At 43.6% G+C, this 15,401-nt stretch overlaps 1 protein-coding gene across 1 annotated transcript; it reads left to right on the top strand.

Annotated features, from left to right (window-relative positions):
* Positions 1–404: 404 nt before the first annotated feature.
* On the top strand, positions 405–10,002 carry exoc1l (exocyst complex component 1 like). The gene is made up of 3 exons (XM_063009040.1): positions 405–525; positions 2,786–2,949; positions 9,739–10,002. Exons 1-3 carry the CDS (start codon positions 405–407, stop codon positions 10,000–10,002), a joined length of 549 nt encoding a protein of 182 aa, XP_062865110.1.
* Positions 10,003–15,401: the final 5,399 nt, after the last annotated feature.

Genomic DNA, 15,401 nt, shown 5'->3' on the forward strand with positions numbered 1-15,401 from the left:
GCGGCCGTCTTCCCTCCCGCGATCGGGACCGGGGATCTAATGCGCCGCCGCCGCGCTCCGTCCCCCGGCCCAGTCCGAGTCATCTGGCAACGGCCGACATTCTCACACAGGAAGCTATCGATCGTCCTGGCGTCCAATAATAAAAATATCTGTGTGTGTGTGTGTGTGTATGAATTATGCATTTCTGAATCGATTACAAATTGGATCTTTACGGTTGATAGCTACACACACACGCGCGTGCACACACACACACACACACACTGAGTGGTCCTGAAGCAACTGGTCTCTTTAATTGCTGCTCTCGTACAGTAGTTAGGAAGGCGAGATGCGCTCCGATAAGTGATGAGGCTCAGACTGCGGGAGGGCCAGCTCTCGGTTGGACGTGGGATCGCGTCTCTCGGACCATGTCGTCCCTGCTGAAGGAGGAGATGCAGCGGGTTCTGTTCCGACCCGACAAGCACCGACTGCTGGAGTTCATCGAGATCGAGGAGGAGAAGCGTGGACGACATTTCCTCTGTGTGTCCGGTGAGTGTGTGTGTGTGTGATATTAAAAAGTGCTTTTATTTATCACCCCTGAGCTCCGGATTCATAACCACAAACCGCAGTCAGTCTGATACCAAGTACTGTTATATATCACATAGTGCTGGACAATAATTCGATATCGATATATATCGCGATAGAAAAGGTTTCAATAACGGTGATATGATTTTTAAACAAATTAGGGCTTTAATCGCGGTACTAAACAGAAAAATAAGAACCTTAACGATGCGGAGCGTCACACCTGAAGCTTCTCTAACTAAACTGCAAAAGCAACAAGGACACGTTTAACACGTACAGAACTGAAGCAGGTCTAAGGTCTGAAAAACAAAATAATGAAATAATGTTCATGTTTTTCTCTGCCTACTTCTAATTTTCTGATTGTAACATCTAAACATTAACAGCTTATTAGAACTGCACAATTTACTCCTTCTCATAAAGAGCGGGCAGTTGTAGCCTAGTGCTTAAGGTACTGGACCCTTGAGCATAAAGGCTTCTGCTAAATGCTGAAAATGTAATGTAAATATAAATAAAGAGATTAAATGACTATTGAGCAGAACTAAGTTCACCGTATTGGTTTCTTATGTGGCCCCTTGGAAAATGTAATCGCCCATCCTGATCTAGAGTCAGGGGCGGAGACCACCCGACCCCCACCACCGCTTTGCCGGTGTTACTTTTTTGCAGGAGCATTTTTGCACGCAGGTGTTCCCACAAAAAAAAACAATTTAATAGCATTTAAATAACACTTCTATTATAAAGAAAGTATTCCATTTTAAGAATTCCCAGCATTGTAGAAGGTTATTAAAAGTAAAGTCAATTTTCAATGCTGATTGGGCGTAATAGTGTTGGTCAGTCTGTATCATATTGTTGAAAGTACACCATCAGTACACACAAGTTTGCAATCAAATGATCAAGGATATTCCTTATCATTTTCCTCGTAATATTAATGTTCTAGGCTATATTGTAGTTTTTCACTACAAAAATGAAAATGAAAAACTCATGTATAGGTAAATGAGTGAGTGACCAAAACACTACTAGATCCACAGCGACTTGCCACATACAAAAAATAAGGTATCGGACCGCCCCTGTTTCTGTGCCGCCCCTGTGTGAGCAATGGTCTCAGTCTGGCCACCCTTATGGAAATTGTCTGGCTCTGCCACTGTCCACAGTAGAAAAAAGAAGCAGACGAAATAGCTATATAATCGATATCGGAATTATATCGTATCGACCGAAATTAGGAGTCAAATCGTGATGTAAATTTTAGCCATATCGTCCAGCCCTAATAGCACATCAGTTATAGCAGCTGCTTCTCTTATAGAACTCAATACAGTAATGATTTAGGAACTGTCTGTCTGTCTGTCTGTCTGTCTCTATATCTATGTCTTTTGCTTTTCTGTCTGTCTGTATATCTATATATCTGTGTATCTGTTTCTAACTGTCTATCTAATTAGCTATATGTCTACGTCTGTACGTCTGTCTATAATTTGTCTATCTATCTATCTATTTGTCTGTCTGTGTGTCCATCTGTCTGTCTATGTATCTATTTGTTTGTCTGTTGATCTATCTATATATCTGTCGGTCTGTCTTTGTATTCTATCTATCTATCTTTCTTTTCTGTCTGTCTTTCTATCCATCTGTCTGTCTATGTGTCTGTTTATCTGTCTTTCTGTCTATCGGTCTGTCCGCCCGCCAGTCTGTCTATCTTTCTTTTCTGTCTGTTTGTCTTTTTATCTACCTATCTATCTCTCTATCCATCAATAATCTATCCGTCTATATTTATTTTCTGTCTACATGTCTGTCTGTCTATCTGTCTGTCTATTTGTGTTTGTTTATCTATCTATATTTATTTTATTTATATATATATATATAGATAGATAGATAGACAGAAAATAAATATATATATATCTGTCTGTCTGATAGTGAATAATTCAGTTTTTCACCATCTACCGAGCATAATATTGTGAGAAGATTACGGTAGGGTCAGTCTGAAAACCGTTATGCTTGTGTGATAAATGATAAATCTGGACCTACCTCCGAAAACCGTCGTCGCTTAACACTGAGAAATGAAACCTGAACCTACACAGAAACACTGAGTTCTCTGGGCCTGAGCTTATCTCAGATGGACCGAAAGTGGTCGGACGAGTTTCTATGGTCCAGATCTGTGTGACAATTACGTTAGGTAATTAAACATAACTAAATCGTCGCCTCCTGTCTGTCTGTCTGTGTGTCTGTCCCTCTGTGCCCGTAGTTTCCAGGAGTAAAGAGGTTCAGATCTCGGTGGTTCGGTGTCAGAAAACCTGCCAGACCAAGTGTAAGAAATCCCGGCGGGTCGGCCTGGAGGACCGATACGTCAAGACCGAGGTCTGGGCTCTTCAGGACCTGAAGGTTCTGGACGGACGGGACCCTGACGTGGTGAGTTCAACCTTTCCTAAAGTCTGTGGACACGCCTCCGAATGAGCACATTTATTGCTTACAGGGGTAAAAGAATCGTGCCAACAGTTTGGGGAATCAGCATCATTATGGTCCTAAAAACAAAGCTGTCTGTCTGTCTGTCTGTCTGTCTGTCTATCTGTCTATCTATACATTTCATCTGTCTGTCTGTCTGTCTGTCTATCTGTCTATCTATAAATTTTATCTGTCTGTCTATCTGTCTATCTATAAATGTTATCTGTCTGTCTGTCTATCTGTCTATCTATCTGTCTATCTATACATTTTATCTATCTGTCTGTCTATCTATTTATCTGTCTATCTGTCTGTCTGTCTATCTATAAATCTGTCTATCTGTCTACCTATAAATCTATCTGTATGTCTGTCTGCCTGTAAATCTGTCTGTCTATCTATGAATTGTATCTGTCTGTCTGTCTGTATGTCTATCTATAATCCTATCTCTATGTATGTCTGTCTATCTGTAAATCTGTCTGTCTCTGTCTGTCTGTCTATCTTTTAAATGTATCTGTCTGTCTGTCTGTCTGTCTGTCTGTCTGTCTGTCTCTTTCTTTCTATCTTGTCTGTCTGTCTATTTATTTATCTATAAATCTATCTGTCTGTCTGTCTTTCTGTCTATCTAGCTATTTATCTATCTATCTGTCTGTCTATCTGTCTGTCTGTCTGTATGTTTATCTCTCTGTCTGTCTGTCTATCTTTAAAATCTATCTGTCTATCTATCTGTCTGTCTTTCTTTCTGTCTGTCTGTCTGTCTGTCTGTCTGTCTGTCTGTCTATCTATCTATCTGTCTGTCTGTCTGTCTTTCTATCTTTCTATCTTTCTATCTATTTATCTGTCTGTCTATCTGTCTGTCTGTCTGTCTATCTTTCTTTCTTTCTTTCTTTCTATCTTGTCTGTCTGTCTGCCTGTCTATTTATTTATCTATAAATCTATCTGTCTGTCTGTTTGTCTGTCTATCTGATTGTCTGTCTGTTTATCTGTCTGTCTTTCTGTCTATCTATCTATTTATGTCTGTCTATCTGTCTGACTTTCTTTTTTCTTTGTCTGTCTATCTGTCTCGTCATTCATTCAGTCAGATTGATATATCGCTCAGATTTAAGGCGCCTCAGTAGGCAGCATTTTAAGGGATCTAAAATCAAAAGAATTTAGACACGCCCTCTTCTCGGGAGCTCGTGCAGGATGACGTGAGATGCGTCTATCTAGTCGATCTATTTCAACCGTACCCGACCCGAGGATTCTGGGCCTCGTTCAGGGTCTTCGAAGTGGAGAAGTGGGAAATGGTGCAGCGGTGAAACACTAAACCAGTACTGCTGGGATTCGGGATTGGAATGGTAGCGCGAGCCAAAAAGATCATTTCCATTTCATCTCACACTGATCTCCCTCGACGCCTCGTTCTCCTTCTCTGAGTGCCTTCAGTTCTCCTACTAATAGAAACACTCCAAACGTGTGATCAAAATACGTCTGTCTGTAGAGCACTGATCCACAGGGTGTGGGGGTCATCCTCGTATGAACCCCAAATTAGCCCAGTCTCGTTATCAATGTGGATCCATCCAGGAAAGGCCATGGTAACCATGTCCAGGAGCGGCGTCGACTTCTCTGGGCTCGGAGGCATCCAGGATGGACCGTCACACAGTGGAAATGTGTATCGTGGTCAGATAAATCAGCTTTCCAGGAACCATTCAGACTGTTATCTGTTATAGACAGACAGACAGACAAATATATATATATATATATATACAGACAGATAGATATATAGACAGACAGATATATAAACAGACAGACAGATAGAAAGACAAATAGATATATAGACAGACAGACAGACCTACAGACAGACAGACAGATAGATATACAGACAGACAGACAGATATATAGATAGATAGACATACAGGCAGGCAGACAGACAGACATATATATATATATACAGTGTATCACAAAAGTGAGTACACCCCTCACATTTCTGCAAATATTTCATTATATCTTTTCATGGGACAACACTATAGACATGAAACTTGGATATAACTTAGAGTAGTCAGTGTACAGCTTGTATAGCAGTGTAGATTTACTGTCTTCTGAAAATAACTCAACTCACAGCCATTAATGTCTAAATAGCTGCAACATAAGTGAGTACACCTTACAGTGAACGTGTCCAAATTGTGCCCAAAGTGTCAATATTTTGTGTGACCACCATTATTATCCAGCACTGCCTTAACCCTCCTGGGCATGGAATTCACCAGAGCTGCACAGGTTGCTACTGGAATCCTCTTCCACTCCTCCATGATGACATCACGGAGCTGGTGGATGTTAGACACCTTGAACTCCTCCACCTTCCACTTGAGGATGCGCCACAGGTGCTCAATTGGGTTTAGTCCATCACCTTTACCTTCAGCTTCCTCAGCAAGGCAGTTGTCATCTTGGAGGTTGTGTCATCTTGGAGCCTGTTCCGAGTGGAACCTGTCCTGGAAAACCGCTGTATGACCTTGGCCACCATGCTGTAGCTCAGTTTCAGGGTGTTAGCAATCTTCTTATAGCCCAGGCCATCTTTGTGGAGAGCAACAATTCTATTTCTCACATCCTCAGAGAGTTATTTGCCATGAGGTGCCATGTTGAATATCCAGTGGCCAGTATGAGAGAATTGTACCCAAAACACCAAATTTAACAGCCCTGCTCCCCATTTACACCTGGGACCTTGACACATGACACCAGGGAGGGACAACGACACATTTGGGCACAATCTGGGGCACTTCACTGTGGGGTGTACTCATTTATGTTGCAGCTATTTAGACATTAATGGCTGTGTGTTGAGTTATTTTCAGAAGACAGTAAATCTACACTGCTATACAAGCTGTACACTGACTACTCTAAGTTATATCCAAGTTTCATGTCTATAGTGTTGTCCCATGAAAAGATATAATGAAATATTTGCAGAAATGTGAGGGGTGTACTTACTTTTGTGATACACTGTACATATGTATATACAGACAGACAGATAGATATATAGACAGACAGATATATAGAAAGACAGACAGACCTACAGACAGACAGACAGATAGACAGACAAATAGATATATAGACAGACAGACAGATATATAGATAGATAGATAAACAGACTGATAAATATACAGACAGACAGATAGATATATAGACAGACAGATATATAGAAAGACAGACAGACCTACATACAGACAGACAGACCTACAGACAGACAGATAGACAGACAAATAGATATACAGACAGATATATAGAAAGACAGACAGACCTACAGACAGACAGACAGATAGACAGACAAATAGATATATAGACAGACAGACAGATATATAGATAGATAGATAAACAGACAGATAAATATACAGACAGACAGATAGATATATAGACAGACAGATATATAGAAAGACAGACAGACCTACAGACAGACAGACAGATAGACAGACAAATAGATATACAGACAGACAGACAGATATATAGATAGATAGACATACAGGCAGGCAGGCAGGCAGACAGACAGACAGATATATTATATATATATATACAGTGTATCACAAAAGTGAGTACACCCCTCACATTTCTGCAAATATGTCATTATATCTTTTCATGGGACAACACTATAGACATGAAACTTGGATATAACTTAGAGTAGTCAGTGTACAGCTTGTATAGCAGTGTAGATTTACTGTCTTCTGAAAATAACTCAACTCACAGCCATTAATGTCTAAATAGCTGCAACATAAGTGAGTACACCCCACAGTGAACATGTCCAAATTGTGCCCAAATGTGTCGTTGTCCCTCCCTGGTGTCATGTGTCAAGGTCCCAGGTGTAAATGGGGAGCAGGGCTGTTAAATTTGGTGTTTTGGGTACAATTCTCTCATACTGGCCACTGGATATTCAACATGGCACCTCATGGCAAAGAACTCTCTGAGGATGTGAGAAATAGAATTGTTGCTCTCCACAAAGATGGCCTGGGCTATAAGAAGATTGCTAACACCCTGAAACTGAGCTACAGCATGGTGGCCAAGGTCATACAGCGGTTTTCCAGGACAGGTTCCACTCGGAACAGGCTTCGCCAGGGTCGACCAAAGAAGTTGAGTCCACGTGTTCGGCATCATATCCAGAGGTTGGCTTTAAAAAATAGACACATGAGTGCTGCCAGCATTGCTGCAGAGGTTGAAGACGTGGGAGGTCAGCCTGTCAGTGCTCAGACCATACGCCGCACACTGCATCAACTCGGTCTGCATGGTCGTCATCCCAGAAGGAAGCTGACGCACAAGAAAGCCCGCAAACGGTTTGCTGAAGACAAGCAGTCCAAGAACATGGATTACTGGAATGCCCTGTGGTCTGACGAGACCAAGATAAACTCGTTTGGCTCAGATGGTGTCCAGCATGTGTGGCGGCGCCCTGGTGAGAAGTACCAAGACAACTGTATCTTGCCTACAGTCAAGCATGGTGGTGGTAGCATCATGGTCTTGGGCTGCATGAGTGTTGCTGGCACTGGGGAGCTGCAGTTCATTGAGGGAAACATGAATTCCAACATGTACTGTGACATTCTGAAACAGAGCATGATCCCCTCCCTTCGAAAACTGGGCCTCATGGCAGTTTTCCAACAGGATAACGACCCCAAACACAACCTCCAAGATGACAACTGCCTTGCTGAGGAAGCTGAAGGTGAAGGTGATGGACTAAACCCAATTGAGCACCTGTGGCGCATCCTCAAGTGGAAGGTGGAGGAGTTCAAGGTGTCTAACATCCACCAGCTCCGTGATGTCATCATGGAGGAGTGGAAGAGGATTCCAGTAGCAACCTGTGCAGCTCTGGTGAATTCCATGCCCAGGAGGGTTAAGGCAGTGCTGGATAATAATGGTGGTCACACAAAATATTGACACTTTGGGCACAATTTGGACATGTTCACTGTGGGGTGTACTCACTTATGTTGCCATAGATAGACAAATTGATAGATAGACAGACAGTTCATCCTCGTATGAACCCCAAATTAGCCCGGTCTCGTTTACAATGTGGATCCATCCAGGAAATTCCATGGTAACCATGTCCAGAAGCGGCGTCGACTTCTCTGGGCTCGGAGGCATCCAGGATGGACCGTCACACAGTGGAAACGTGTATCGTGGTCAGATAAATCAGCTCATGTCCAAAAGTCAGGGTCTGTCATGGTATGGGGATGAGTCAGTACCAGGGTCATTACAAAGTGGTCAATGCTTTACCGTCCCAACTCTTTTTGGAATGTGCTGCAGGCCTGAAGCAGACAGAACATGAACTCTGTGTGGTCTACGGACAGACGGATTAAAATTGGAACTCTTCTGAGTGGAGCACGACTGGAGTGTTTCTATTAGTAGGAGAACTGAAGGCACTCAGAGAAGGAGAACGAGGCGTCGAGGGAGATCAGTGTGAGATGAAATGGAAATGATCTTTTTGGCTCGTGCTACCATTCCAATCCCAAATCCCAGCAGTACTGGTTTAGTGTTTCACCGCTGCACCATTTTCCACATCAGAGACCCTGAACGAGGCCCAGAATCCCCCCCAAATCTCAGAGAAGAGGGCGTGTCTAAATCCTTAGATTCATTAAAATGCTGCCTACTGAGGCGCCTCGATTCTGAGTGATGATCTGACGGTGATACCGGACCCACCGCAACCCTGATCGTTTGATCCAATAATGTAAACACTCTAAGCAATCAAGGGCCCAACAGTGGCAACCTGCCAATGATGGGGCTTGAACCAGAAACCTTCTGATTGCTAGGCCTGAATCCTAACCACTAGGCTACGACTGACAGGCAGACAGACTGACAGGCAGACGTATAGATAGACAGAAATACAGACAGACACACAGACAGGCAGACACATAGATAAATAGATTGACAGACAGACAGATATATAGAAAGATAGACAGATAGATAGAGAGGCAGGCATACAGACAGACAGACAGACAGACAAATATATAGACAGACAAATATATAGAAAGAGACAGATATATAGACAGACAGACAGACAGACAGATATATGGACAGACAGATATATAGAAAGATAGACATACAGACAGACAGATAGACAGACAGACAGATGTATAGACAGACAGATATATAGAAAGATAGACAGACAGACAGATAGACAGACAGACATACATACAGGCAGGCATACAGACAGACAGATATTTAGACAGACAGATATATAGAAAGACAGACAGATATATGGACAGACAGATATATAGAAAGATAGACAGACAGACAGACAGACAGCTAGACAGACAGACAGACAGATAGATAGACAGGCAAATTTATAAATAGATAGACAGACAGACAGACATGCAGACAGACAGATAGATAGACAGGCAGACAGACATATGAATAGACAGACAGACAGACAGGCAGACAGGCAGACAGACAGACAGACAGACAGACTGCTACCAGTCGACTTGGCTTCCCCCAGCAGGCACAATTAGCTTCCGACTTCGGTCTGCTGGGTGGGAAAGACCGGACTAATAAGTGGGCGGGGTTATCAACACCGCATACAGAAAGTAGAGGAGCGCAGAGATCGGGGCGTGGCCCTCGGACGCCATCGGGGTCCCCAGGAGCGGATTGGCTATGCTAAACTGGGCGAAATGGGGGATCTGGAGTACTTCGGAAAACCGTCGTCCGCCGCTGCATCGGGAAATGCACATTAGAGTATTTGATACAGTTCTCCGGGCCTGAGCTCATCTCAGATGGACCGAAAGTGGTCATCAAGACACAAGCATCTCTCTCTCTCTCCCCCCGCAGGACGACCCCTGCTTCCTGATGCACTTCGACACGGTGCGCCCGGTGAAGGCCGTCAACTGCGCCGCCAAGTACTGCCTGGCCCGCTGCCTGGTGTCCCTCAGCGAGGCGCACCAGCACCCCGAGCTCCGCCTCCAAAACTACGACTGGACCTACATCCAGCCCACGTCCATCTACTCCAGCCGCGGGGACTGCATGGTCCTCATGAGGATCTGCTTCTACGCCTTCAACCTGGTCTGCCTGTCCCTGTGTCCCGTCCCCCTCTGAAGACGGGGGACGGAGCAATCCAGAGACCGCAGGAGTGGTCAGAAGTATCAGGACGCCCCTTCTAAGTCCCAAATGCATGCGTTTCCGCGTCAGTGTTTGCCAACAGGTGTAATGTAAGGGCAGTACAGAGGTAACTCCACGTCCCCTGAACTCCAGGTCAGTCCCTTTTTATAGCGCTTCCACATGGTCGAGTGTCCAAATACTTTTGGCTTTACACCCTTCCGCTTCGTGTCATGACCCAACTTTAGGTCCTCCAGACTAGCCGAGATTCGACAGACAGCTAGACAGCTAGACAAGCAGACAGACAGACAGACAGACAGACAGACAGACAGACAGGCAAATAGACAGATAGACAGGATAGATAGATAAATAGAAAGACAGACAGACAGATAAACACATCAATAGACAGACATACAGACAGACGGACAGATAGACAGAAAGATAAACACATTGATAGACAAACAGACACACAATGACAGAAAGAGACAGACAGGTAGATAAACAGACAGGCAGACAGACAAACACATCAATAGACAGACAGACAGACAGACAAACAGATAGACAGACAGGCAAACAGGCAGGCAGGCAGACAGACAGATCGACAGACAGACAGACAGAAAGACATACAGACAAATAGATCGATAGATAGACAGACAGGCAGAAAAACAGATAGACAGACAGATATATAAACAGACAGACAGATCGATAGATAGACAGACAGACAGACAGGCAGAAAAACAGATAGACAGACAGATATATAAACAGACAGACAGGCAGATAGATAGACAGACAGACAGCTCAACAGACAAATCGATAGATCGGCAGACAGACAGACAGACAGATAGATTGATAGACAGATATATAGACAGATAGACAGGATAGATAGATAGATAGATAAATAGAAAGACAGACAGACAGACAGACAGACAGGTAGATAAACAAACAGACAGACAGACAGACAGACAGATAAACACATCAATAGACAGACAGACAGACAGACAGACAGACGGACAGATAGACAGACAGATAGACAGAAAGATAAACACATTGATAGACAAACAGACACACAGAAACAGAAAGAGACAGACAGGTAGATAAACAGACAGACAGACAGACAGACAAACAGACAGAGACAGACAAACAGATAGACAGACAGGCAAACAGGCAGGCAGGCAGACAGACAGATCGACAGACAGACAGACAGAAAGACATACAGACAAATAGATCGATAGATAGACAGACAGGCAGAAAAACAGATAGACAGACAGATATATAGACAGACAGACAGGCAGATAAATAGACAGACAGACAGCTCAACAGACAAATCGATAGATCGGCAGACAGACAGACAGATAGATTGATAGACAGATATATAGATAGATAGACAGACAGACAGACAAGCAGACAGACAGACAGACATACATACATGCAGACAGACAGATAGATAGACAGATCGACAGACATACAGACAGATCGATAGACAGATTAACAGACAGACAGACAGACAGACAGACAGGTAGCGCATCGAATGATCTGGGAGAAGGTAACTGGGAATCGAACCTCGATGTCCTTGTATGATGCCAAAGGTTAAAGTTCCCCTGGTAAAACCCCTTGACCACCCGGTCTGGTCGTGTCCAGCTGGCGCTCAGTCGAGGAGGGGTGTGACCGTCACCCTCCCAAATCTCACTCCCACGAGCTGGAGGTCAATAATCTAGGCTATACTGCATAATAACAACCCACCGTCCCATCTTTTTTGGAACCGTGTTTGTACCCTTGGTCATTTCAGTGCATTACATCGGCCCTTGGGGTGGGGGGTTGAGATGGTTGTCACGTACATGTCTGTTATTAAAAGTGGCCGCAGATTGTTTCAATTAAATGTGGACGTTTTGTTTACAGTTATGCATCATAAGTGTGGACGCCCTGTATAAATACAACATTATATATATATATATATAAAATAAAAGTTCTGCTCTACCCATCTTGTCCCTCGTAATTCCTTCCTAATTCATTTTTCTCCTGATGTTGCTAATACAGTACGAAACAGGTGTGACAGAGAGGAACGATCACAAAACTATGGACGGAGGTTCATGGTGAAGGTTACGTCCGGACCCCGGCAGAGCCTAAAGTCTAACTTTATGCGGATTAGGAGCGAAGCGATGTGGCGACCACCGATAGGAACAGAGCAATGAGCAAGCGGTTCGCGCGTTACTACTGGAGACGGAAGGAAAAACCCGTAGTCGCGATGCCACAATGGTCAGGGTGTGGCTCTCTGTACACGAGGCCGATCCGCATATGAACTCGCCTCGTGCGGGTGAGAAGATGCAGTGGGATACTCGGAGGGGGGCGAGTGTCGGTCTCGCTCTCCTCAATCAATCAGGACAGTGATGGGCATCAGTAGAGTGGAAGCATGATGCGAAGTCTGTCTGTCTGTCTGTTTGCTTGTCTGTCTATCTATCTATCTGCCTGTCTGTGTGTCTGTCTGTCTGTCTGTCTATCTATCTATCTGTCTGTCTGTCTGTCTGTGTGTCTATCTATCTATCTATCTATCTATCTATCTATCTATCTATCTATCTATCTATCTATCTATCTATCTATCTGTGTGTCTGTCTGTCTATCTATCTGTCTATCTGTCTGTCTGTTGATCTGTCTGTCTGTCTGTCTGTCTGCCTGCCTGCCTGCCTGCCTGCCTATCTATCTGTCTGTCTGTCCGTCCGTCCGTCGGTCTATCTATCTATCTATCTGTCTGTCTGTCTGTCTGTCTGTCTATCTATCTATATATCTATCTATCTATCTGCCTGTCTGTCTGTCTGTCTGTCTGTCTGTCTGTCTGTCTATCTGTCTGTCTGTCTGTCTGTCTGTCTGTCTGTCTATCTATCTATCTATCTATCTATCTATCTGCCTGCCTGTCTGTCTGTCTGTCTGTCTGTCTGTCTGTCTGTCTGTCTATCTGTCTGTCTGTCTGTCTGTCTGTTGATCTGTCTATCTGTCTGTCTGTCTGTATGTCTGTTGATCTATCTGTCTGTCTGTCTGTCTGTATGTCTGTTGATCTATCTGTCTGTCTGTCTGTCTGTCTGTCTGTCTGTTGATCTATCTATTTATCTATCTATCTACCTATCTGTCTGTCTATCTGTCTGTCTGTCTGTCTGTGTCTGTCTGTCTGTCTATTGATCTATCTGTCTGTCTGTTTGTCTTTCTGTATGTTGATCTATCTGTCTGTCTTTCTGTCTGTCTGTCTGTCTGTCTATTGATCGATCTGTCTGTCTGTCTGTCTGTCTGTCTGTCTGTCTATTGATCTATCTATCTGTCTGTCTGTCTGTCTGTCTGTCTGTCTGTCTGTCTATTGATCGATCTATCTATCTGTCTGTCTGTCTGTCTGTCTGTCTGTCTGTCTGTCTATTGATCGATCTATCTATCTGTCTGTCTATCTATCTGTCTGTCTGTCTGTCTTTCTGTCTGTCTGTCTCATCATCCCCCCACTGCTGCGTTCTCTCCACTGGCTTCCTGTAGCTGCACGCATTCAGTTTAAAACACTGACGCTCGCCTACAAAGCCAAAAACGATCCAGCCCCGAGCTACCTTCGCGGTCTGATCAAACCCCGCTCCGTACCGCGCGACCAGCCTCGCCCGACCCCATCCTCCACCCAGGACTCGAGGAAGACGAGCATCAGCATCGAGGCTCTTCTCTGTACCGGCACCCAAGTGGTGGGACGAGCTTACATTGTCTGTCCGAAAAACGATTAAAAACGTTCATCACCTTTGTACTTATTTACTAACAATTGTTTTCCAGGTTTCAGCAGATGTGTGTTCTTGGACTGTTGTTTACTTGAAAATGTAAATGTAAATGAAGCTTCACTAACTAAACTGCAAAAGCAACAAGGTCGTTTTTTTTTATGAATTTGAGATGAATGAGATGAACTTAACTCAATATTAGTTTCTCTTTATAAAAAGCAGTACATTCTACAGCTCTGATCAGCTCTTACCAGAGGTGGAAAGTAATTTTACAATAGATTTTACGTCCGTTACCGATCAAAGTGTTTGTGCACTGATGTGCAGCGTAAAATCAAGGAGGACGAAATAAATGAACCCGAGTGGATTTGGCAACACGAACAGCATGGATTGTTCTATAGTAAGTTGGAGGTTAATTCATATTTTTGCAATGCAGCGTGGGTGTTTTGTAGAGAACGATCAGGTCAGAAATACTGTAGAACGTGTGTGTGTGCTGATGTATTCTGATATCAACTATATTACGCCCCTGTCTATATTATGTACCGGTACCCTCCTCTCCTGCGTTTCCCCTCACACCGTATCCTGCGTTCTCATTGGCTGTTCGACACCGCACTCATTGCCAGACGTGCAACTGAGATCAGATATCTGACGTGCTAGAAATCTCAATCCGGTCGCCGAGCGAAATCTGGCCAAGAATCGTGTCGTGTGAACTTGGCATAACAGTGAAGATACCCGGTGACAAAAGCGACGGCCGCTGTTATAGGACGTGGTTGTGTTTAAGAGAGACGCTCTGTTCACAGTATCGATTATAAGCGATTCGGGAGTCGATTCATTTCATGCGCAGTGTAAGCCCGTCCCACCACTTGGGTGCCGGTACAGAGAAGATCCTCGATGCTGATGCTCGTCTTCCTTGAGTCCTGGGTGGAGGATGGAGTCGGGCGAGGCTGGGGGCTCGGAGGTCGCGCGGTACGGAGCGGGGTTTGATCAGACCGCGAAGGTAGCTCGGGGCTGGATCGTTTTTGGCTCGTTTTGGATCATTAGCATTAACACTGTTCGGATATCTACCTCCCATTTTTACCCATTACATTCGAACCACAAATAAAACGTTTCACTACATTTTGTTTGGAATTCATTGACTGCAAAACTCATGAAGACACGTCCATTATTTTTAAAAACTCACCTACGGACAAATATTTCCTCAGAGAACTTCTGTATTAGAGCGGCAGAGGAGAGATCCATGGTGCTGAGGATAAGTTAAAAAAACAACTGATGATGTCAACAGTTGATTATGATCATGAATTGGCACAAAGGTTCATTGTTAAGGTGGTTTACAGGCTTAAAAGAACAATCTTTATATTTAAAATGTATACTAACAGCATTTAGTTTTACTTTTACTTTTAATACTTAAGTACATTTCATACATACTTAAACATCAGATACTTTTAGACTCAAGTAATATTCTAAAAGCGCTACCGCAGGTCCTTCAGAGCTTACAACAATAATAATATACAATACAATAATATCACTCATACCTAATCTTTCATGTTGGCTGTAATAACAAGTGCAATATGTAACCTATTATAACTTGTACTATTGTACTTGTACTTGTATACTATTGTATTCTTGTCTTCATCCTGCTGTAACAAGTTAATTTCCCTAAGAAGATCAATGAAG

Source organism: Trichomycterus rosablanca, chromosome 14, assembly GCF_030014385.1.
Source record: "Trichomycterus rosablanca isolate fTriRos1 chromosome 14, fTriRos1.hap1, whole genome shotgun sequence".
NCBI lineage: Eukaryota > Metazoa > Chordata > Actinopteri > Siluriformes > Trichomycteridae > Trichomycterus > Trichomycterus rosablanca.